The 24,622-nt window shown below is 37.8% G+C and overlaps 1 protein-coding gene and 1 non-coding gene across 2 annotated transcripts; one reads left to right on the top strand and one right to left on the bottom strand.

Annotated features, from left to right (window-relative positions):
- Window positions 1-2,457: 2,457 nt before the first annotated feature.
- Window positions 2,458-2,598, bottom strand: LOC136156563 (U4 spliceosomal RNA). The gene has a single exon (XR_010661075.1). It is a non-coding gene; the product is annotated as a U4 spliceosomal RNA (small nuclear RNA).
- A 2,503-nt stretch (window positions 2,599-5,101) lies between these two features.
- Window positions 5,102-24,358, top strand: LOC136168607 (hepatitis A virus cellular receptor 1-like). Its single transcript, XM_065936279.1, has 10 exons — window positions 5,102-5,214; window positions 5,622-5,676; window positions 7,752-8,084; window positions 10,523-10,607; window positions 10,785-11,014; window positions 12,038-12,133; window positions 15,243-15,298; window positions 19,846-19,960; window positions 20,843-20,879; window positions 23,445-24,358. Exons 2-10 carry the CDS (start codon window positions 5,634-5,636, stop codon window positions 23,494-23,496), a joined length of 1,047 nt encoding a protein of 348 aa, XP_065792351.1. The 5' UTR covers window positions 5,102-5,214; window positions 5,622-5,633; the 3' UTR covers window positions 23,497-24,358.
- Window positions 24,359-24,622: the final 264 nt, after the last annotated feature.

Raw genomic sequence — 24,622 nt, 5'->3', positions numbered from 1 at the left:
TCTATCACTGTTTCCACTTTGACCCCTTCTGTTTCCCATAAAGTGATAGGCCTGGATGCCACGATCTTCAGTTCAGTCTCTCAGTTGTGTCTGACTCTGCAACCCCATGGACTGCAGCACACCAGGCTTCCCTGTCCATTGTCAACTCCCAGAACTTTCTCCAACGTGTATTGATTGACCTGTGATGCCACCCAACCATCTCATCCTCTGTTGTCCCCTTCTCTTCCAGTCCTCAATCTTTCCCAGGATCAGTGCCATTTCTAATGAGTCAGTTCTTCACATCAGGTGGCGAAAGTATTGGAGCTTCAGCTTCAGCATGAGTCCTTCGATTGAATATTCAGGACTGATTTCCTTTAGGATTGACTGGTTGGATCTCCTTGAAGTTCAAGGGACTCTCAAGTGACTTCTCCAACGCTACAGTTCAAAAGCATCAATTCTTCGGCACTCAACTTTCTTAATGGTCCAACTCTCACATCCATACATGACCACTGGAAAAACCATAGCTTTGACTAGATGGACCCTTGTTGGCAAAGTAATGTCTCTGTTTTTGAATATGCTGTCTAGGCTGGTTATAGCTTTTCTTCCAGGAACAAGTGTCTTATAATTTCATGGCTGCAGTCACCATCTGCAGTGATTTTGAAGCCTAAGAAAACAAAATCTGTCACTATTTCCACTGTTTCCCCAACTATTTGCCATGAAGTGATTGGACCAGATGCCATGATCTTCACTGTTCGAACATTGAGTTTTAAGCCAGTTTTTTCACTCTCCTCTTTCACTTTCATGAAGAAGATCTTTAGTTTCTCTTTGCTTTCTGCCATGAGGGTGGTGTCACCTGCATATCTGAGGTTATTGATATTTCTCCTGGCAATCTTGATTCCAGCTTGTGCTTCATCCAGCCCAGCATTTCACATGATGTACTCTGCATGTAAGTTAAATAAGCAGGGTGACAATATACAGCCTTGATGTGCTCCTTTCCTAATTTTGAACAATCTTAGTCTTTTCATGTTGAGTTTTTATAAATAGTATTTCAAGTTTGCCAATCAATGGGATGCTAAAGTAAAAGACAGTATGTAATTGCTTGTTTCTCAGTTTTCACTAGAAATTAAGGTTTTTGAAAGTGGATAAATTCAGGACTTCTCTGGTGGTTCAGTGATTAAGACTCTGTGCTTTCAATGCAGGGGCCTGGGTTTAATCCCTCAGGTAACTAGACCCCATGTGCCCCAACTAAGAGTTTGCATGCTGCAACTAAAGATTCTGCAAGCCCCAATGAAACCCAATGCAGTCAAATAAATAAATATTTTTAAAATTTTGATAATTCTAAGTATTAGACTATAAAGTTAATATGGAAAGCAGCTTTGTATGCAAATAAGAAGATATATGAAATAAAAATGCATTTTATTAAGGAAAACAAAAATAATTTTGTTCTAATGCTAGTTATTTCTAAATAAGAAAGAAGACACAGATAATTATAAGTATAGAAATGTGTTGGTTTGAGAGGAAAAAAGAAACTTTAGAAAAGATTTTATGTTTGGGCAGAACTAAGGTTAGAATTAATTTAATTGGGCAAATGAATTTCAATATTAAAGGTAAAATGGCACAAAACCTGAATTTGGTTTCTCTCTATTAAGAGGGAAGAGTTTTCTTAAGAATATTGATCTACTTTTTGTAACAGATTGTTAATTTTCTTTGTATTTTAAGTAATTTTTTAAAACTTTCTCTATTTGCCTTTGAAATATTTTATTATTTCTTGGTTAAGTGATTAAGTATTGTTTCATAGTGATCTCTGATGCCACCTGACCAAGTGTTTTTTAAAAGCCTTTCAATATTTTTGGCAAACTTGTGAGAGATCAAATTCTACTTGAAGCTCGTTTGATCTTTAGCTTACTTTGAGATTTTCCAGAAGGTCCTGAAACACCTGAGGGAATTGTTTTCTCTATATATCAAAGATGAAAATATTAAACTAACTAGGCCTATAGAGTATGTTAAATTGCATGGGAAGCATTTCAAAGGAATGGTGATAAACGTCATCTTTAGGCTATATTGGACAGGAAAATGTTTTAGATACTCTAGAAATTATTGGAATTCCTAAGAATCTGGTATGTCTTAGTAAAATGTTATCAGTCTTAATTCTGATTGTTATCTTAAAGCATTCTGTCACAGGAGTAAAAAATTTGCCAATTGCATTACAATCGGATCTTTAACAATGTCTTTAAAAATCTTTGTTGTTCACAGACAGTTATTGTTTGATCCTGATACCTTTGCAAAAATGCTTCATTTTCAAGAATATTCACAGAAAGGATTTTTGACAAGTGCAGGCTTTAAAAAGCTTTTAAACTGTTAACAAAAGATAAAGAATTAGTTACGTAGGACTGAGTGAACTGATGAACTTTGTTACAGATTTTATGGTTTTTCTGGTCTGAGATATTACTGCTTGTTATTTATTTATTATTTTTTTAGTCTCCGTAGAGACTGTCAAAAATTGCCAATGCCAACTATATTTCAAGTCGTCACGGCGGGGTATTGGGAAAAGTTTTCAATTAGCAATAATCGCGCCTCGGATAAACCTCATTGGCTACGATACTGCCACTGCGCAAAGCTTTACTGCTTGTTAATTTGTTTTCCAGATATAAGGAAACCTTTCCCCTTAAACTAATTATGACTTCCAGCAATTTGGTTAGTGATACTTTTGTAAGCAAAATTGAAACATTTATCTTTTCTTCTTACCTGATCCCTCCAAAATTGTAAACCCTTAGGTTGCTAGCAGACTTATCAAGTATATAAGAAAGTCCACCACCTGATAGTTGTAAGAATCTGAAGATACTCTAGAACACTGAGAAGAGAGAAATTAATCCAGATCTATAGGTATCACAGGTAGGATCTGATGGCTTGCCCTTGGGATGACTTTTCTCGCCTTAAGAAAGAAGCCTTTTAAAAATTCAATCTGAGATTCTTTATTAATGTTCAACTTAAACCAATTTTTAAAAGGATTGTATGATCAATTACACTTATATAAGTAATCAGGCCAAGTTTACTGAAAGCAGACTTATTTTTGCAAAAAAATTACTCTTAATTTGCCTATATTTGATAAATGTCAGCATAATTTTAGACAGAAAAATTACATATATGGATATTAAATTCTAGTATTGTTAATTTTGGTCTGTATTTACTGCCCAAGACTCACTTCGGAGATAGACCCCTGTTGTTAGTTTACATTATTGTAAAGTTTACTTGAATTATTAAAAGGATACTGTAGGTTTGTTTTTGAATCTTATCACGGTAATTTGTCTATGAATATTAGATGCCCCATGAGCTATAACCAGAAAATTATGCATTTTGGAAAGGCATAATTTAAAGGACTGTCTCCAACCTCGATCAAAGGACACTTGTTAGATACTCTTGATTAGCTCATGAACAGAACAAACGAAAGAAATTGACTTTTGGATTTGTATTTTCTACTTAGGATGATTTCTTGCACTGGAGTCCTTAGACTCACCTTAAAACAAAGTTCAAACAGAGGAGAAACTACACTCACACCAAGACAAAGAGAAGATAACATCAGAAGTGGACAGTTATCCCTAGATTCCGAATCTGACCTGTATGATTAGTTACAGTGTTTTCAGCATAATAGTTACATTAGATAATAATGTCATATTATATAATTATAGAAATATTGATATAATTATATATTATAATTATTTTTGATAATTTCTTGTACCTTTTCATAAATGCATGTTGTTGTTTTTTTTTATCATGGTGTAAGTCTTACACAGAGTTTAAAAATTAATCCAACTGTTAGGCTTATGATCAGTTATCTAATCTAGTACTTCTGGGTTACCTTGGTGGATTTCTCCTCTCCACAGGTCTAATTGGATGACCCTTAGGAAGTTTATTCCAGAAGAAAGCTATAGTTCTGTTTGGGCAACTATTGATATTCCAGACAGGACTCCCTCACTTGGCCAATCAGTGGTGCCAAGCTCAATAACAACAAACTAAATTTCAGTCAGCAAATATAACTTCCGATTATTAGGAGGGACCCTCCTTCAGTTACAGGGTGGATTTATATGATTCCCACCAGATTATTTAAATCATTTAAGTTTAAAAGCTGCCTTACTTTGAGAACGGTTAAACTAAGGATAATCAACCTAATAACACTAGGGAATTAGGCTGGATGCCTTGTGAACAATACAAGTATTTCATTCCCTTTAAGACAGTGATTTGTACAGGACAGATTGAGTCAGATGAGCTGGTAATATACTGGATCACACCTATTGAAACTCTTGGCCTGAATATTTACTTATGACCCTAGTGCTGCTACGAGCTCTGTTACTTGCATTTGGCCTATTTTACAAGATTGTGATTTCTTGCATTACTAAATGTGTGACTAAGCCTCAGATAAAAATGATGACTAGGCAACTTGGATATATACATTTGTTTAAGAGCTATACATGTGTATATTTATTTATGAACTCAAGATTATAATAGTGTAGCTCTACATACAGGAAGAAGCAACATGGGATTCTGCTTGAACCAAAACAGATTTGAAAGACATGTGGTCCAAAGTCCTTTGTCTACTCTTAGCAGTGCCTAGTCCAGTAATACCACACTGAAGATCATCAGAATACTGGCCTGAGAAAAGGTATTCTCTGCACTATGGGATAGAGTGGCCATGAACTGCCTCCTAAATCATGGTTGAATTTATGACCATGAGGGGGCACTGGCAGCTAAGGAGTGTCCCTAGCCATCTGGTTCTGTAAGAATTAAGTCACTAGCCCCTGTAGTCACTGATACTCAATATAACCTGAAAGGAATTCAGTGCAGTGATCCAAAAAGAAGTCCTCTGTGCTCTGGGAAAACTGGTAAAACAAGCCTTCAGATAGTTAGATGTTTGCAGGAGAAACTTTTATGAATCCAAGTTTCATCTTCCTGTACTTAGAAAAATGCTAAAGGCATTAATTGAGGTATTTGTTTCTTGTACCTAGTGGCAACCTTCTACTGAGATGTTTGATTGTTCTCCAAAATCACTTATAAGCTTATCTCTCCACCCCTCTTGGGCGTGGCTCCTCAGAGCTATCTGAGAGGCAGTCTCCTGAGCCATAAGTGAAAATCACAACTCTGAGTTCTTAGCTCAGTGGACATTTGATGGTTTGACTAAGGCTGGGGACTAGCCATTGTGACCACAAAGGAAGAAGTACCCTCCTCTCGCCAGAAAGCCAGGTGACTCATCTTCAAGGCTAAGGATAAGTGTAGCTTTGCCATGGGAAGTCTGGGCTTGCTCTGGTGTTCCTGCTGAGCCTTCCTCTCCTTTCCTTTGTGTTTGCTCCCTTGTCTCCTCTGTCAGCACCTAGAGTCAGCGTGGGCTCTAAGTGCAGGAAAGGAGCTGTGTAAGTAGGGATGTTTCAGAGGGCAGCTGTGCTTGTCTGTTGGAAGGGGCAGAGCTCTCAGCCACCTGGAGCAGACAGAGAGTGGAAGCATTTGCAAGTGTGGTCTTGCTTCCAGCAGGCAGGCTTATGGGATTCACCCTGTAAGGGTGAAAGGAGAAGGTGCCATCTGAGAATTAAGACTTGTTCTGATCCCATCTGATTGAGGGCCACACCAAGCAGTCTGCTTTCTCTTTCCTTCAGGCCAATAGCATCATGCATCCTTGGGTAGCCATCCTGGGCCTCCTACTCCTGCCAGGTAAGTGAATAAGTGGATTGTGCTCTGGAACCCCAAGGATGTAGGGGGTGGTGTAGGGGTTGTGTGAGTGTGGTGGAGGAAAGTAGATGTTAACACCTAGGACTTTGCCGAAGGTAATGGGATCCACTAGTGAGCAAAGAACCAAGCTGAAAACTTAAGCCTAAGAAATTGCTTAATGCTAAGAATTTAAAAATCTATGGGTAGGTGAATAAGGCATGCTGCAGTACAGTACAGCTTATGTTGCCGTTTGTGTTTAAAATTAAAAAAAAGAGTAGGTAGATGGTTGTGTATGTATGAACTACTCAAGTATATGTAAGAAAGCGTAACTGTGAACGAGGGTAGGAAGACGAAATGGGGATGGGTGGGAAGAAGACAAGTCCTTTATTGTACCTTTTGTATTTTTTGATTTTTTTAACCATGTGTAACTGTTTCTTTTAAAAAGAAACAGTATTTGAACTTCCCTGGTTTTCCAGTGGTTAAAACTTCCTGTTTCCAATGCAAGAAGCACGAGTTCTATCCCTGGTGGGGGAACTAAGATCCTACGTGCGGTGCCGTGTGGCCAAAAATTTTTTTTTAATGAATAAACAAAAAAATTTAATTTTTAATAAACACAATTATTTATCTCATGTCTTAACATTCTGTGAGATAGGGGAAATTTTTAGGAATAACCATAATCATTAAAAAAAATCTCTAGAGGTAGGAATATGAGGAAAAGTACATTTTAAAATTATATTCTGTAACAAATTTCTATAATCAGCATAAATTACCTTTATAATTAAAAAATGATATTAAGCAAAATTAAATATAATCAGAATTATGGTAATGAAAACTATACTTATTTTATATAACAATGAATGTTTTATTCCCAGAGCATTTCCCAGACTTACAACCCAGTTCTAACTATGACTGGTTGTTGAATCTCAGATTTCTTTTAAGGACCACTCAGACTTCATTTGGCAATACAGTGTTTTAAAACACTACTGCAGGAGAGAGTTTTCTTGCCTGTTTGTGTTTAAGAGGTGAAGTTTACTGTTTGATTGAATATTGTCCAATTGTTTGATTTCCCCTGGCTAACTGGACAGTGCTCCATTGCAGGACAGTCATCAACTCATGAGACGGGATCCCTGCTTGAATGCTTTTTAATCATCCTAAATCCCATGCTGGGCTTCCCAGGTGGCTCAGTGGTAAAGAATCCACCTACCAATGCAGGAGACATGGGCTTGATCCCAGAGTTGGGAAGATCCCCTGGAGAAGGAAATGGCAACCCACTCCAGTATTCTTGCCTGGGAAATTCCATGAACAAAGCTGTCTGGCGGACTACAGCCCATGGGGTGGTAAAGAGTCCAATACAACTTAGCAACTAAACAAAACTAACAAAGCCCATTATAAGCCTCCGTTCCTTCTGAGAGTATTATAAACCTTTTTTTCTAAAAACTGATTTCTAAAGAATTTACTCAGCTTCTGCCTTCTAGCCAATGATGCTGTAAGTAGAATATTCACTGTTTTTTCTTTAACTTAGAGAAGATTTGTGAGGTGAACTTTTTTGCATAGCCATTTAAAAAATTGCTATGAAATTGAAAATCAAAATTTTAAAAGCTATACAGTTTTTAAATCAGATTTCAACTGAGACAGTGATTGAATCTAGAGGAGAGGAAAAGCCACCTGTATGTATTAAAATTTAGTAAGCAGATACCTGCCAAACACAGGATGAAATGCACACACACTGACGCATTACTAGAGCATTGTTTGTTTCATACCTTTTGGAGAGGAATTGGAATCATATTCACCAAAAGACTGAACATATTTATCCTGATACTTTCTCTCATAAATCTGTCCTATTAGGAAGTAATCCTGAATACAGAAAAATATTCATATTATGTTTCATCCTCAAATATATCTGGTTAACAATAACACTGCTAAAGAATATGTTTACAAGAAAAATGCATATATTAAACTCAAAAACTCAAAATATGGTTAGATAATTTCAAACCACATAAGCTATATAAAGAACAAACTGAAAATAAAATTAAAGTTAAAATTTTGAGATGCATGCTCTGGTGTCTCTTTATTTACAGATGCTGTAATCTCTTACCACCGAGTGACTGCAGTGGCGGGTCAGTCTGTCACTCTACCCTGCTACTATAATGGTGAAGTCACAAGCATGTGCTGGGGCCGAGGAGCATGTCCTTGGCTTAATTGCGGAACTAACATCATCTGGACTGATGGCTACAGAGTCACCTATCGGAGGGATGGACGTTACCAGCTAAATGGACATATTGGTGGAAGAGATGTGTCTTTGACCATAAACAATGCTGCCCTGTCTGACAGTGGCTTGTATTGTTGCCGAATTGAGGTGAGAGGGTGGTTCAATGACATAAAAACCACCCGAGAGTTGAGGGTAAATCCAGGTGAGCTTATCTTCCTACTTCTTTGATCGCTTCCTGTGGGTTCCCGGAGATAAGAGTTTTCTGTTTGAAATTAACTTTTCCTTTAGTAGGGAAAGAAAAGTTTCCTATGATCTTGTTTTCTAATAACTCTTCAACTGAATATCTTGTATTTGTGTAGAGTGAAGTGTTAAGACTAACCTTGATTCAAGACCATAGGCTAGAGGTTCTTCCCAGTCAGCAAACTGTCTCCTGAAGCAGTGCTTCAGGAATAGTAGTTGGTTCATGAAAAAGCATTCACTGTTCCACACTGAGATATAGTGAGTATTTTTATGGAGCTGAATTTCTTCTTCTTGAAAATCTGACCTTTTCTCTGAGGTCATTTCTTCAGAGAATTTTCAAATGTTCTTTCTTAACATGTTAAGACTCATAGACAGTTTCACACATACAAAACAGGTAATATAAGGTCCTGTCAAATAGATGTATCATTTGGTTTTGACAATTGTCAATGTGATTTTGTTGCATATACATTGAAAGAGCCTATATAGTTTCATCCCCTTCCTCTGCCCTTGGATTTTTTGAAGCACAATTCATACCACATCATGGCTCAGCAGGTAAAGAATCAGCCTGCAATGTGGGAGATCTGGGTTCGATCCCTGAGTTGGGAAGATCTCCTAGAGAAGGGAGTGGCTACCCACTGCAGTATTATGGCCTGGAGAATCCCATGAACTGTATAGGCCATGGGGTCACAAAGAGTTGCACCCAACTGTGTGACTTTCACTTTCACTCACATCATATCACTAAATGGCTTGTTTAAAAATTAAAATCGCCCTATTGCAATATGAGAATATTTTCATCTCATGAGTTGTTCACTTTTGGCTTTTAAGAATTTTGTGAAACCCAAAAGTCTGGGAAGTTTATGTTTTTCTATGTTGATGTAGACATTTTAATTTTTCTTACCACTTGGTGAAAGGAGCAGGTTCTAAAGGATTTCCTGGTTTCTGGTGCTCTTTGATAGTAAGTATTCTCCCACTAAAGTTTCTAATGAAAACAGAACTCAATACTCAGAGCCTTTATAAGCTAGGTCTCTTTTTTAATTTAAATGAAATTGATATTTCAACTTCATAATTTTTCCTATCTTCATCAAGGACACGTAGGTTATTTGATGAAGGCAAGTAAAAGAAGGTCAATTCTGATGCAGAAAATAGCTGACTCTGGGGAAACATCTTGGAGTCAATTTAAGAAAGCCAAAAGAAGCTGGTGCTATACACATGTGGCAGAAAGCTGTGTGTGGAGAAGAGATTGTTTTTGGAGTTGTGAAATTATATGATTGGTCTGGCCGAAGAAAGAAATTAATAGGGGACATTTATAATGCTTATAAATTCTTTAATAGATGAATATTTGCAAAGTTACTGCTCTGTCCAGTGGGAAACGGATTCCTAACTGAGCCAAAATGACTCTCTGCCTCCAACCCAATACTTTACTTAAGTTTTCTTGCACTTTTCACAGAGTGCGCTTACTTTCAACCTCTCCTAGGGCTCTTCCTCAGCAGCTTTTCCTAGCTTTAGTTTCCTACCTTCTTCCTTAGGAAATATTTACTCCTGAGCAAGACACGTTAGTGAAACAAACTGATTAAATTTCCTCCTTGTTATACTCCTTTGATCAGGTTTTTTTCTTGCTTCTTCTTTTTTTTTAGCTTTCATTTCAAACTGAAGGGAGGGGATGGAGACTGCACAGTTCGTCAAAATCTTTAACTACACTATTAGACCCAGGTCAGCAAACAATAGTCATAGGACCAGATCAGATTATAAAATAAGCTCACCAACATTTTTTTTTTTAATAAATCAAGTTTTATTAGAACACAGCCCTATCCATTCATGTATATACTATCTATGACTGTTTTCAGGGCTTCCCAGGTGGCAAATGGCATCTGTGTTATCTAGCATATGTTAATGATGTGGATTAATCCACATTTAGGATGCAGATATGTTGGGAGGGTACCCATAGAACTGACAGAAGCGAATGCTATTTATTTGGTCAATATTCTGGTTCTTGAGAACTACTATTGTGTTCTAGTCATGTACTGCTGAGGGGACAAAGATAACTTCATGCTCTAGACAATTTTTCTCTCCCTTATAGATGTTTATGAAGATATGTAAATCTGATATGTATGACTAGTCTTTACAAAGTGCTTCAACACAAATCCCGTGTGTCCTTTTTTTTTTCAACACCTCCCGCAATATCATCCTTTAAATGCAGCTGTTGCCTTGTTGTGACCATGTCTTCACTCCCTCCTCAGTCACAGGTTCTAGTTGACCAATGACAAGAACTTGGAGTTCATGGGAGATAAGTGCTGAGTTCTGCCTGGGGACAGCCTCCTTGGTTGTGTTGATGCACAGGCCCAGCATGAGTCTCTTGTTTCCTGCTGCTTGATGAATCCTTGCTTTCATGTTGATTTCTAGCTCCACCTACAACAACAACGACCACCACCACTACTACAACTACAACCACCACCACTACTCCAAGAACCACCACAACCACCACCACTACAAGCATTACTACTACTCCAAGAATGACTACCAGTATTCAAACAACCACCACTACTACCCACAGAACAACCACCAGGATTCCAACAACCACCACCAGATCCACCACTAGTCCAAGAGCAACCACCACTACAAGAAAGAAAAGCATTACTACTACTCCAAGAACGACTACCACTATTCCAACAACCCCCACTACTACCCCCAAAACAACAACCACCACAACTCCAACAACCAGCACCACCACTACTCCAACGACAATGGTCACCCCTGGTCCAACATCCACCACCATTGCTATGCCATCTACAATCAACAGCACTACTCCAACCATGACGGTCACCACTGTTCCAGTGACAGCGAGGTCCTCTACTTCTCTTCCAATGCCAGCAGCCACAAGGTACCTCCAGTCAGGTAAGCAAAAGTACTTCTAAGTGCAAGAGTTTTTAAAGTAGAGGATATGCTACATCCAGGGCACTATGCTAAGGCAAATGTACAATCTAGGGTTGGGATTCTTAACAGGTTTCCTAACCTGACTTCACAGAATCTGTGAACCACTTGTACCCTCTTATATTCATCTTTTGTATCTTTAAGCATTTTCAGAGTGAGAGGAATCTGTGGTTTTTATTAGATTCTCAAAGGAATCATTAATAGCAAAAAAAAAAAAAAAAAAAAGCCAGACGACTGGTCATGGACATCTACAAAGGATGGTGCATTCAGCCCAGTTTAACATAGAATTATGAAGAAAAAATAAGGATGCCAGAACAGTGAATTAGATTCTGTCTTACAAGGAGCTCTGAATAGAGAACATTTGATCCATTTTGAAGCCTAACCCAACATTTGGGGATAAGATTTCAGTGAAGTTAATGCTTACTCTGTTTCCTGTGTCAGGAAACATTGCTAACTGCTTTATGAGTATTAGGTTCCTTAATTCTTATGACAACCCCAGGACTGATGCTAAAGCTGAAGCTCCAATACCTTGGGCACCTTATGCAAAAAGCTGACTCATTGGAAAAGACCCCAATGCTGGAAAGTTTGAAGGCAAAAGGAGAAGAGGGTGGCAGAAAATGAGATGGTTAGACAGTATTGCTGACTCAATGGACATGAGTTTGAGCAAACTCCAGGAGACAGAGAAGGACAGGGAAGTCATGGGGTTGCAAAGAGTCGGACATGACTTAACAACTGAACAACAAAAGAAATATAAAAAGTGAAATAATTAATTACGTTGTTAAACTCTCAGATCATTATCTAGATCAGATTTATTCATGATAATGAAATGCCTACATAGCAGGATAATACGTCAAGGGCATCTATTAATATATTTCTAAGAGAGTCAAAGGGTAATTTCTGATTTTGCTTTGTTTGTTATTTCTGCTGGGGGTGTAAATTTTCCTCCACCAATTGAACACTATTTTTCCGTTCTTGTCATTCCTATAGCTTCTTTATCTTCTCCAACTCAGACAGCAGAAACCCAGCCTACTACCGTGTATGAAACAAACATAACCAGCTCACCATGGCACTCTTGTTCAGCAGGTAACGTCAGTTTCTTTTCTGAACACCTGGGAGCTTTCAAATTTTGATAAATGTTAGCACATTGTTAAGAGCACATATTCTGAAATAAGAGAAGTGTGATGTCAATGCCATATGACTATTCCACTCAGCTATGCATCTTAAAGAAATATCTTATTACCCTCTTTGAATCTGGTTTTATCCTTTGGAAAATTGATGGAATATCATTTATTCTTACAAGCATTATTTGAGGTAAAGATCTTGGGACATATTTACAAGGTAAGTGATAGTGTGGCCATTATGACTGTTACTTAGAATGTCCAGAAATATGTACTTTTGAGTGACATAGGCAGCTTGTATGATTTGGGACCATCCACATACATATCCACATTTTTCTAATTAAAATGAATCAGCCTTGCCTTTAAACTTATTTCTAGGCATGCTTCCCTGGACAGAGCCTTAAAACAATTAAATCCTAAGTAGTCCAGACCAAACTGGTCACCTGTTTATGCTTCCTCTAAGCCCCAGAAACTACACAGAGCCAGGAGGCTCCCCCGCTGCCTTGTCGAGCTTTCATTTCACATGGACACTTTGAGTTGGGTTGAAGACATGGACACCAGAACCAAAGAGGCAGGTTCCACTAGGATTGTGCTAATCCACTCCAAAAGTCTCCCAGTTCTCCCTTGTTTTGGAAAGTCCATATTCTATATTCTTTTGAGATGTAAGATTAGTCTGTTTTTCCTATAATGGGGAAAGATGATATTGAATTGTCATCTTTCCCAGCTAACTCTGTTACCCATGGTGGCAAATTTAGAGAGTGCCACATGTGACCCCTTTGTAATGCAGAACGGGCTTATTTGTCCATGAACCTGTGAAACATCCAAACAAGGTCAGACTTTGTAAGACCTGTGGGTATGATTTATCATGCCCAGGAGTTGCTAATCTGTAGCAGACACCCAGGGTGGCCATCTTTGCCAATCAGTCAAGGAAGCTCTTAATTGAAAAATGGACATGCAGCAGGACTCAAAGAGGGACCAATTTAATTGGGATTAGCTAATAGTGACATTTGGTTTTGAAAGTGGAATCCTTGGTATGAACTGTTTCTGGGCACAAAAACAAAGAGAAAGCAGATAAAAATACATGTTAGAGCAGGTGGAGCAATAGTACCCCTCCTCTTTTAGGCTAAGAGGAAGAACAAAGTAGGAAATGGGAAATTGTTCTCTAAAATATGTCACTAAAATCTGGTCAAGGTAGACTTGCCAGCATGAAACAGACATTGGAGCAGCTGTGTCCCCATGACTTCTGTGACCACTGCTGTCTTGGCAGCATCTCTGAGGCTCTTCAGCCAAATCCTCACAGTGCCCGAGTCACACTTCAGTGGGTTAAAGCCTCACAAAGCAAAGAATGTTAGTCCAGAAGGAGTTTTGGTTTCATATGGCCTGCACCTACCTTTTCAGATGCATGTGCCAGCAAATTGTTGTATAGTATCTTATTTAATTATCTCAGGGCAGGTTTATTTCTTGCTATTGTTAGACTGATGAGGACATATAGTTCTACTTTGGAGACAAACAGCTTCCACTTCAACTATCCGCCCATGGGCAGTTTCAAGCTGCATGCCCATGGACAAGTTGTTTCATTCCTCACTACATGTTTGTAAGGAATGAAGGACATGATATTTGCAAAATCCATTGCATGGTGTCCCTTCCCCATTGCTCCTATTGTTATATAGCAACATAATTGTGATACCTGATATTTGTTTAATATGGTGTTAAGCACCTTACATACATCATCTAATGTGACAACATTATGAGACGCGTGCTATCAACAGCTTGTAGTTCAAGGTTACCCCAGCTAGAAATATAAAACATACATTTACATGCATATATATATAATGTGTATGTAAATGATATTGATCAAGGTCACATTGGTAAGCGACATGTCAGTACTGAAGTCAAGTTTTATCTGACTCAAGTCCTTGCTATTTTTTTTACTCCATCACTCTTCTATAGCTTAAGGATTTAAGGTTATAACATAAATCATACCCATAGGCTAGACTGTAGGTACTGTCTTTATCTCTTGATGAAGTAGTGTTGGAATGTTTAAATTGTGGATACAGTAATGTAAAGTTTGAGAACTTAGGGGGATGTGGTTAGTTCATTTTCACTACCATTAGAAAATGATGGTATTATAACTCTGTCAGTAGTATGGGAATCTCTGAGACCTGCAGTATTTTCATTGAATGGGAATATAATGTGTGCGGTGGTTATGAGCTGAGGCTCTTGTCTTTTAGTAGAGTTGGAAACTTCAACCATTTCAGCACCTCATCTAAAATTTTGGATTAAGAAAATTGGTATAAGGATGTAAAGTGCTTGTCTATAATAGATACTCGGTAAAGCGAGAATCCTGTATTTGACCTATATTTGCTTAGAAGGGACAACAGTATATGTTCTGTGTGACAAAAGAGATATTTCAAAACACTATTAAAATTTGGACATTCAAAACTTTAAGGCATAATATCCTTTTATATTGGGATTTTAGGTATACTGGTGTTGGGAGTGATGTAACGTATTTTCTAAAGCAGATTTGGATCAGTTTCTGGGCACACTGGCATATAATGTAGGAGTTGGATGCCACCTGTTTGAGGTATCTTAGTGGATTTCACTCACATTTTGAGTATAAAACCAATGTAATGTTCATTTTGAACAGAGTGGTTCTGCTCTTTGGATGTGTAATGACCTCTGAGCACTCACTGGAAGTTTCTGAGCTTCCATGAAAATATTGATTATTTATCTGTAATTGGTAATTTTTAACCTAGTTCTGAGAATGGGTCACTCTGAATTGTCTAAAATTTCAGTAAATTTTCTGTGAGCATGCATTTTTTTTTTCCATAGGGAGAAAAAAAAAGGGTTCATTTTCAAAGGGTCCATGACAAAATGGTTAAGAAGCACAACCTTACTACTTAAATTAATAAATGTTAGTAACTTGGTATTAACTTGGGATGTCTACAGCATTAGGCCATATGATTATTCAACTTTCCCTTCGTTCCCAGAAGGCAGTGTGAAAATATTTGGTGCTTGCAGGGAAGTTCAATATCTTTTTGTAATTCTTATTAATTTTCTTTCTTGTTGAGCAGATGGAAATGGCACTGTGACACAGTCTCCAGATCCCCATTGGCATAGCAATCAACCTGTAAGTATATTCCTTCCTATTTTATTGGCCTGATTCACTTATACATCTCTTCTGGAATAAAGTTACATTTAGAGATTATTATTGTCAGATTAGTCCACAGATTGATTTTTTCTAATTTAGAAAATAAAGGAAGAAAAGAATTTGACTCTTCAATAGGGATACTTTAATTAATTTAAAAAATCTATATAGATGCACTAGTTTGTTAGAAATACCTGAAAAGTGATATTTTACTCTAGACACACATATACACCCAGGACAGAGTTTCTCCTGAGCAGAAAATAAGAAAAAAGGAGTGAATTATTTCAGGCATAGTGAATTAACATTCAGTTCAGTTCAGTTCAGTCACTCAGTTGTCCGACTCTTTGCGACTCCATGAATCGCAGCACGTCAGGTCTCTCTGTCCAACACCAACTCCCAGAGTTTACTCAAACTCATGTCCATTGAGTCGGTGATGCCATCCAACCATCTCATCTTCTGTCGGCCCCCTCTCCTCCTGCCCCCAATCCCTCCCAGCATCAGGGTCTTTTTGAATGAGTCAGCTCTTCACATGAGGTGGCCAAAGTACTGGAGTTTCAGCTTCAACATCATCCTTCCAATGAAACCCAGGACTGTTCTCTTTAGGATGGACTGGTTGGATCTCCTTGCAGTCCAAGGGACTCTCAAGAGTCTTCTCCAACACCACAGTTCAAAAGCATCAATTTTTCGGCGCTCAGCTTTCTTCACAGTCCAACTCTCACATCCATACCTGAAAATGTGTATGGAAAAACCATTGGAAAAACCATAGCCTTGACTAGACGGACCTTTGTTGGCAATGTAATGTCTCTGCTTTTTAATATGCTATCTAGGTTGGTCATAACTTTCCTTCCAAGGAGTAAGCGTCTTTTAATTTCATGGCTGCAATCACCATCTACAGGGATTTTGGAGCCCCCCCAAATAAAGTCTGACACTGTTTCCACTGTTTCCCCATCTATTTCCCATGAAGTGATGGGACCAGATGCCATGATCTTAGTTTTCTGAATGTTGAGCTTTAAGCCAACTTTTTCACTCTCCTCTTTCACTTTCATTAAGACGCTTTTATGTGTTCCCTGGTGGTCTAGTGGTTAGGATTCGGCGCTCTCATTAAGACACTTTTTAGTTCCTCTTCACTTCCTGCCATAAGGGTGGTGTCATGTGCATATCTGAGCTTATTGATAGTTCTCCCAGCAATCTTGATTCCATCTTGTGCTTATTCCAGCCCAGTGTTTCTCATGATGTACTCTGCATATAAGTTAAATAAGCAGGGTGACAATAAACAGCCTTGATGTACTCCTTTTCCTATTTGGAATCAGTCTGTTGTTCCATGTCCAGTTCTAACTGTTGCTTCCTGACCTGCATACAGATTTCTCAAGAGGCAGGTCAGGTGGTCTGGTATACCCATCTCTTTCAGAGATTTCCACAGTTTATTGTGATTCACACAGTCAAAGGCTTTGGCATAGTCAATAAAGCAGAAGTAGATGTTTTTCTGGAACTCTCTTGCTTTTTTGATGATCCAGCGGATGTTGGCAATTTGATCTCTGGTTCTTCTGCCTTTTCTAAAACCAGCTTGAACATCTGGAAGTTCACGGTTTACCTACTGCTGAAGCCTGGCTTGGAGAATTTTGAGCATTACTTTACTAGCGTGTGAGATGAATGCAATATACGGTAGTTTGAACATTCTTTGGCATTGACTTTCTTAGGGATTGGAATGAAAACTGACCTTTTCCAGTCAGCTATTTCAAATCCTGAAAGATGATGCTGTGAAAGAGCAACACTCAATATGACAGAAAATTTGGAAAACTCAGGAGTGGCTACAAGACTGAATTAACATTACACACCAGGAAAGACTTAGATCATTGTTAGAGAAATAATATGCCTTGAATTGATGTAGTGGAATTGGGGCCATCCCCCCAAAAGTATATCAATGAAAGTGTGATTCCTTAAACATAAGCCTCCTAATAAACTTTTCCAACCCATTTTTCCTCCTATAGAGAAATTTTGAGGCCACTGCTGAGTCTTTCTATATATAATCCTACCCATATGATGACATATTAAGGTCCTAACGTCTTCAACAACTTTGTGATTCTATAATTTGTTCTCACACTTTTCCCGCAATTAGCTTGGGAAAAATCCAAGGGACTATAGTCTCATGATGTTAGCCTCATCTTTGTGTGTAAGTTAGAAGAATTTATTAATGAGAGTTTTACTTTTGGCTCCCTTGGGTGAAACAAGTTTTCTTTCACTATGTGCAAATAACACTTAGAAGCAAAAACTTGAACAGATTCTGGTATGAGAGTAATTTTGATTGCAAGTGGTGAGAAGTTGCAGCATGGACATTGTAAGAGAAATTCAAGTTCAAGCAAAGTGGGGTTAATGTGACATCAAATGGCCTTATATTGCATAACTTAGTGTAATGAGAACACTACCAGGTAGGAATGATATGAAAGATTAATCACTCTGATGAGATGGGTACTGATTGATCTGATGGATGTGGGCTGAATTTGTTTGTGCTTGTTAAATAGCAGAACTGCCACCATGTAAATGTCCTGTCAGTCAGACTTATGCTAGTTTAGAAAAAAGAAACAAACACTCTGAATGATAAGATTGTTTTTGACCTCAGTTACCTTCAGGACAGGTATATTTAGTAGCAATTAATCTCTTCTATATAATATAAGCAATATAGAAGCAAATTCACAATAGGTGGTAGCCCAATCCTGGGCTTTTTGTGTCTTGACTGTGAAGATATCAAGGCGTCTCCCAGGTATCTTGAAACCAAGCAGCATATATTTCCACCCAGTAGGTCAACTTCTTGAGCTGCATCTTAAGGAGAGAATGAACATATACATAAAGATGTATAAAACAAGATATACATTGCTGCTGTTTATTATCATGAAAATGTGACAAACAACCTAAACATTCCATAATAGGAGATTAATTACTTATCAGTTAAGCATGCCCATTTATTGCCATTAGCAATATTGTCACTGCAGTGTACTTACTGCCGTGAGAAGACAGTGTCAACTCTTAATTGAAAAAACTAAGTTTTCAAATAGCATTGGGACTTCCCTGACAGTCCAATGATTAAGAGTCCATGCCTCCAATGAAGTAAGTACAGGTTTCGATGGCTGATCAGGGCACTAAGATCCCACATGCCATGTAGCATTGCCAAAAATGAAAAAAAAAAAATATATATATATATATATATATATTTAGTATATATAGGTTATAGATACAAAATAAATGATGTAGACACTGTAGCATGCATTGAATATGGTAACTGTTTCTGTTAAGAAAAGTACTAGAAAGATAAAATTCTAGAAGTGTATGTAATGAAAAATGGTAATAGTAACTATTTCTGGATGTTGAAATTATGGTTGATTTTTGTTTTTCTTTCTTTATCCTGAGCTACATACTCTAAAATAATTTCCAGTTTTTATGCAGCATAATATTTTTTAAAAAGCAAGCAAAGACTGCTTCCTGTAACCCTGTGTTCTTTCTATCTGCTTTACATCTGACAAGTAAGGTGGTAACACAGCTTTTCCCTCCCAAGGCACTGAGTGTTTTCCATTTAGGCAAGGACAGCTCAGAGGCTAGGTCACCCTCCTCTGTATTCCTCACAGTGTTTATCAGGAGGTACCTGAAGTACCTTTCCCAAAACCCTATTTAATCTGTATTTGACAGAAAAAGAGGTTTGGAGAGGCTAAATAACTTGCTAGGGTCACAGAGCAACTAAATAAAAGTTAATTTGGGATTCTGACTCCAGAGATTAAACTCTTAGGCAGGAGGAGACTTGAGGCTTAATCTTTTTCTCTGATTTTCCACTTCCTTTCTGTTAAAATACCTACCTGGTGGGACATCTTTAGAATTAGAATTAAGCTATGTAAAGGAGGCAAGCATGATGGCCTGGTATGTTTTGGGTTTACTCTAGGACGTGATGATCCCTCACACTAGGAATTTTTTCCCCAATTGCACAGCATTTTAATTATTAAGCAGAGCCATGAATCTGAGCAGCCTTTCATGCCCATTTACAAGGACATAGAATCTTGAATTCTAGTTCAAAAAGGTGTTTTAATTAAAGGCCAGTTTCAGGAACTGAACACATTCAGATAGCACCACCATGGTAACTTGTATAGGGACCAAAATTGTTTTTTATTAGCATCATAAGAGGATTATTTATGAAAGGAGCTTATTATTTTTATAATATGTATAAATTATAACAATAAAGCACACTCATTTGAAGCATACAGTTTGAGTTTAACAAATCTGTACCCCTCTCTAAATACCACCGCAAGTAAGATGTAAACATTTCCACCACCGCCAAATACAGTTTGAATTTTGAGTTGTCTTAAATTTCATCATAAGGCTACAACTTTACATCGTTTGATCTTACCCCTCATGATCCAGAACTAGCCAGGGGCCAATAAACAATAATGTGTCTGGGTATATTATTTTCTGAGATGTTATCTGCTTATAACTCTAACAAGATGGTTTTATTTTTCTGTTTTGTGTTTGATCTGCTGATGTTTCTGTAGCCTGCGGCGCTGGCACAAGAAACACGGATGAGCACCAACAAGGGAGTCTACATTGGAATCTCTGTTACCATTTTGGCATTGTTGCTCATGTTTGTGGCTTTCTGGATTAGGAGAAGTAAGTCACCTCAGGACTGAAATATTGAGGAATATTCTTGAGCCCATAGGAGTATTCTTGAGCCAAATGCATGTAGCTGTACATTCCATATGATATCAGTTTCACGTAACTTTCTTGGTTCTTACCTTGTTCTTTCCTTATTTTTTATTTATCTTAAATTGATTCTTCCATAAACATGATATTTAAGTTATTCATAGGAGAAATTAAATATGGAGAAATAAGCACTGGTTGTGTAAAGCTGATTTTGGAAGTCAAACACCACTGTAATATACAAAATTTGTCCCTCCCATTTTGTTCTTTTCCAATTCCCTCAATAACAAATTTTTAGCCCTATGGGGGTTAAAACTGTTGATGGTTTTATAACACCCACTTAATAGAAGAAGCACAAGAGACATTTAGGAGGGTACATGATTTCAGTGCTAGGAGAAGAAAAAGGGTTTCAGATGACAGTTATCCAATACCTCCTGGTCTCCTTCCACTAGTTGTGTGTATGTGTGTGTAAAACCTGTCATCTATGAGAGAAGTGCAATATTCAGATTTTTTTCAGTGAAATATAATGGCATAAATGTAAGCTAGGGCATGTAGGTCAATACACTAAACCTGCGAATCACAAGATACTTTATACCAAGGGGCTTACTTGGCTCCTGGAGATTCAAGAGAAACTACCTGGAATTATCAGGTTAGGGTCCAGATTGATTTTTTTTTCTCCTTCTTTTTAAAAATTTTCTTTCTTGTAAATGACATTTTTTTTTAGACTCTGTGAGCTGCACTGATTTTGCTCATATTAAAGTAATAATCGTAATAATATATTGGTTCGAAAAAAAATTCATGAACTCTTTGGCCTGCATGTTTAATTTTCTCTTCATTTCCCCCTCAATTTAGGATATTTTTGCCTGGGTAGCAAAGTGGAGCTACTACGGTAAGTTTGAAATGGTTTGTGTTAGTAATACCTTTTGATGTTCTTACTCTAGTAAACATAAGGAAAATTTCTCTGTCCCTCTCCTCTTTTCCTTCTTAGTTCTCCATTTTATACTCTGGATCCTGAAAAATCTAGTATATAGAACACCTCCATTGCTGTTCAACCTTCCAGTGATGATTTTAGCATCTCTATGGTGCTGCTGCTGCTAAGTCGCTTCAGTTGTGTTCGACTCTGTACAACCCCATAGACGGCAGCCCACCAGGCTCCTCTGTCCCTGGGATTCTCCAGGCAAGAATACTGGAGTGGGTTGCCATTTCCTTCTCCAAGCATCTCTATATTTCCCTGGAATTGTGTCATAACTACTATAGAAATAACACCTCAAACCTTATCTCTTATAGCACGTGAACTAAATTGCAGATATTGTTTCAGGGATCATTTGAATGGGTTGTTTAGTTCAGTGCTTCATTTATTGCATGTCTATTGAATCTATTATATTCAGAAAAGACGAGCAGAACAGACAGGAGACATATAAATGAATAAGCAGGGCCTTATAGAACTTCCAGAGAAATATCATGGGGAATACAGGAGCAGGGCAGTAGGCTATGTGAGTGAGCTCCAAAGAAGCAGAAGGCAGCTCTGCAAAAATCTAGAGGAAGACACCTGCAGGCTGAAGACCTGGTAAGGCAGGGGGAAGGGACATGCCTCCAGTTCCCCACGGTTCCCACCTCCCCTATTGTTCCATAACCAGCCTGCTCTGTTCTTTTTTGTTAGCTGTCTGGCCTCACAGGCATTTCAATTTACAGTTTTTGCAAATCTACCCCTTCACGCAATAAAAAATTAAATCTTCTTTGTAAGCATCCCTGGAGTCATTTTCCCAAACATCTGTAAAGGTAGGAAACCACTCCCTACTTCCAACCATATAAACTGTTTCATCTGGTCCATCTTGGGCTTTAAGCTAAGTTTTTCTTTGATTCTGAATTCGTCCCTCTTTAACTGCCATCCATTATTCTTAGTTCTCTTTCATTGGATGTTTGTACCCAATCTTTCCTACATCTGAGTTAATCACATGAAGCAAGTAAGTAAGTACAGTCACTCAGTGGTGTCCAACTCTTTGCGACCCCATGAACTGTAGCCTACCAGGCTCCTCTGTTCATGGAATTTTCCAGGCAAGAGTACTGGAGTGGGTTGCCATTTCCTTCTCCAGGGGATCTTCCCAACCCACAGATTGAACCCAGGTCTCCAGCATTGAAGACAGACGCTTTACCGTCTGAGCCATCAGGGAGGCCCTAATCACATGAGGCAGTACACAAAATACGCCTTGAATAATCTCCAGCAATAGCAAGTGTTCCATAGACGCTGGATTTTATATTGCAGACATGCCCTTCACAGTAATAAACCTGTGACACAGGCACTAGTATTATTCTCAGTTTACAAATTAAAAAACATTTTTCGAGCTGTTAAGTGGCATCCAAGGTCACATCACACAGCAGGTCTCTTAGAGTCCAAAACCAGACTTTTAGGAGTTTTTGACTGTCGGCTTCCAAGACTGGAAAAAACATAAATACACCCTACAAACAAAAGCATGAATGATAATATACTATTAGTTCATTTTTATTCTTTCAATGTTTACTTCCTTAAAGTTTCAGTTTTTAATCATCTAATTAGAAAAGAAAATATTTATTGTAGAAGATGCTGTATAATATAGAAAAGCAAACAAAACCGAAACAAAAAGGTATATTTCCTCATGATGTTACTTTTCGGGCACTATATCAAGTTGACTCATTTTGAGCTGCTGACACCTAAGTGGTTTCCACACATATATGACTAATCTGTTTAAAGATCAGAGCTGAGTGAAGATTCAGTGCATTTCATATCATTTCTGGACAGGCTTAGGTAATAAAAATAGTGACTACAGGCAACTTCTATAAAAGCATTGATATCAAAACTCCACAAATGACCTTTGTGTACACTTGATGTGTGAGCATTCATGTTATAAAACTCACCTAACCCATGGCTTTCTAATTTTGACTGTTAAGGCAGACTGTGAGTTTTGATTCTGATCTAGAACACAGTTAGGTGAAGCAATAGTATTTTACTACATCTGATATGCTCTGATATTTTGTATACTTATATATATTTATCTTAAATACAGGATACATACCACTAAATGACATTTGCTAAAGGGTCACATTCCTTAGCTAGAAAAGTACCAGCCAAACCATTTCCTGTCCATCTTTGAGACTGTGCATCCTGGTTTAGTACTTCAGTTTGATGTGTGGTATTTGTCTTCTTGGATTATAAATTTTTGTGTTCTATTGCACGAGTGTCTTGAAAGAGACCAGTGTGAGTTTTTTGAAACGAAAAGGTGTGACTTTCTATCTCCTTATAAAAAATAATTTCCTGTAACTTCATATTCACAATTCTGGAACTTCTATTCATTTCATAGGATGTTTGAATGGGGCTCTGAGAAATGCACATACCCAGGCTTGACTGAACATAAACAAATATGCTGCTCATACTTGAGAAGTGGTCTTCTTTTCTCTTACTCATGTTATTCTTTTACAGCGTGATTCCATTGAAAGATTCTCACATTGGAGCTTTGAAAATGCAGCTCTGAAGCCTATCCAAGCAGAAGACAATGTGTACATTATTGATGACTATCACTAAGTCCTGGATCCAGATTCTAAGGTGTTATGCCCTTGTCTGTAGAAGACAGTGACCAGATACCATGTCAGAGTCCATTCAATCAGCTGCACAATTTCACAGTCAGTTTCCCATGGCATTGCTATGAGTTAGGGACACTGGGTAGAGTGATGCTAGCTCAACTGTGTAAAGTCAACCTCTGTCACAGAGTCCTAATTTTTATACTAAATTGGCTCCAACTTTCTGATCATTGCAGAGGTCTCTTCAAAAGATTAAACATACTTCTTAGAATTGTACATTCTCTTTAGATCTCATGAATCTGTCCATCGTGAATTCTCATTGGGAAGATAGAAAAAAAAAAAAAAAAAACACTTCTACCTCAGTTACCAAGGCTGTCAAGAATATCTGAATTCAACTTAGAATCAGAACATATAGTCTGAGACTTAAAGAATGTAAGATGCAAGCATTTCATGATTGTCCATTTTTCTTTCTTTAAAATCCAAATGTGATAGTCCTCATGGTCCCAAAGGTTTCAATTCATGATGTGTACAGATTTTTGTTTACCCAATAGAAAGTGGAGGTGAGTGTGATTTTGCCATTATAGACAAATTTGGTTTCTCAGGGTTTTGAAATACAGGGCATTAAATGCTTTCTTTGGGGGGAGGATGGTATTTGAGCAGTTTGAAGAAGCAATGGTATTAAGGAGACCATGAAGACACCAGGAGAAGAAAATCAATAGTCATATAATTTATGATATTTTGCTACATCAGTGCCACATTTCTAGGTGTTTATGTTGACAACTGGCAGGCTCTGGTTTTTAGAATGAGGCAGGGCAGAAATAAATACAAGGAAAAAAGAGAGGGAGGGAGTAGCAAAACAAGCTTTCTGTTTTAGAAAATAGAGTTTGCAAGTATAATAATATTGTTTGAGAGTGTTACCAGTGTCTACAAAATGCTAAACTGTCCTGAAACCACTTTGATTTTTAAAATTGTTTTGGAAGGATAAAAGGTCTCTTTCATATTGAATCAATACCTGTGTTATATTTCTTTCTCACAACTCAATTAAATTTTGGTTTTCCCAGAAGTATTAGACAAAGGCTA

Source organism: Muntiacus reevesi, chromosome 1, assembly GCF_963930625.1.
Source record: "Muntiacus reevesi chromosome 1, mMunRee1.1, whole genome shotgun sequence".
In the NCBI taxonomy this organism is placed as follows: Eukaryota; Metazoa; Chordata; class Mammalia; order Artiodactyla; family Cervidae; genus Muntiacus; species Muntiacus reevesi.
This window is presented reverse-complemented; position numbering and strand designations above follow the sequence as displayed.

Coding starts and splice junctions, on each gene's coding strand:
- LOC136168607 (XM_065936279.1), top strand. CDS start 5,634: ATGCATCCTTGGGTAGCCATCCTGGGCCTCCTACTCCTGCCAG. Junction 19,961..20,842: donor GGCTTTCTGGATTAGGAGAA/GTAAGTCACCTC, acceptor CCCTCAATTTAG/GATATTTTTGCCTGGGTAGC. Junction 20,880..23,444: donor AGCAAAGTGGAGCTACTACG/GTAAGTTTGAAA, acceptor ATTCTTTTACAG/CGTGATTCCATTGAAAGATT.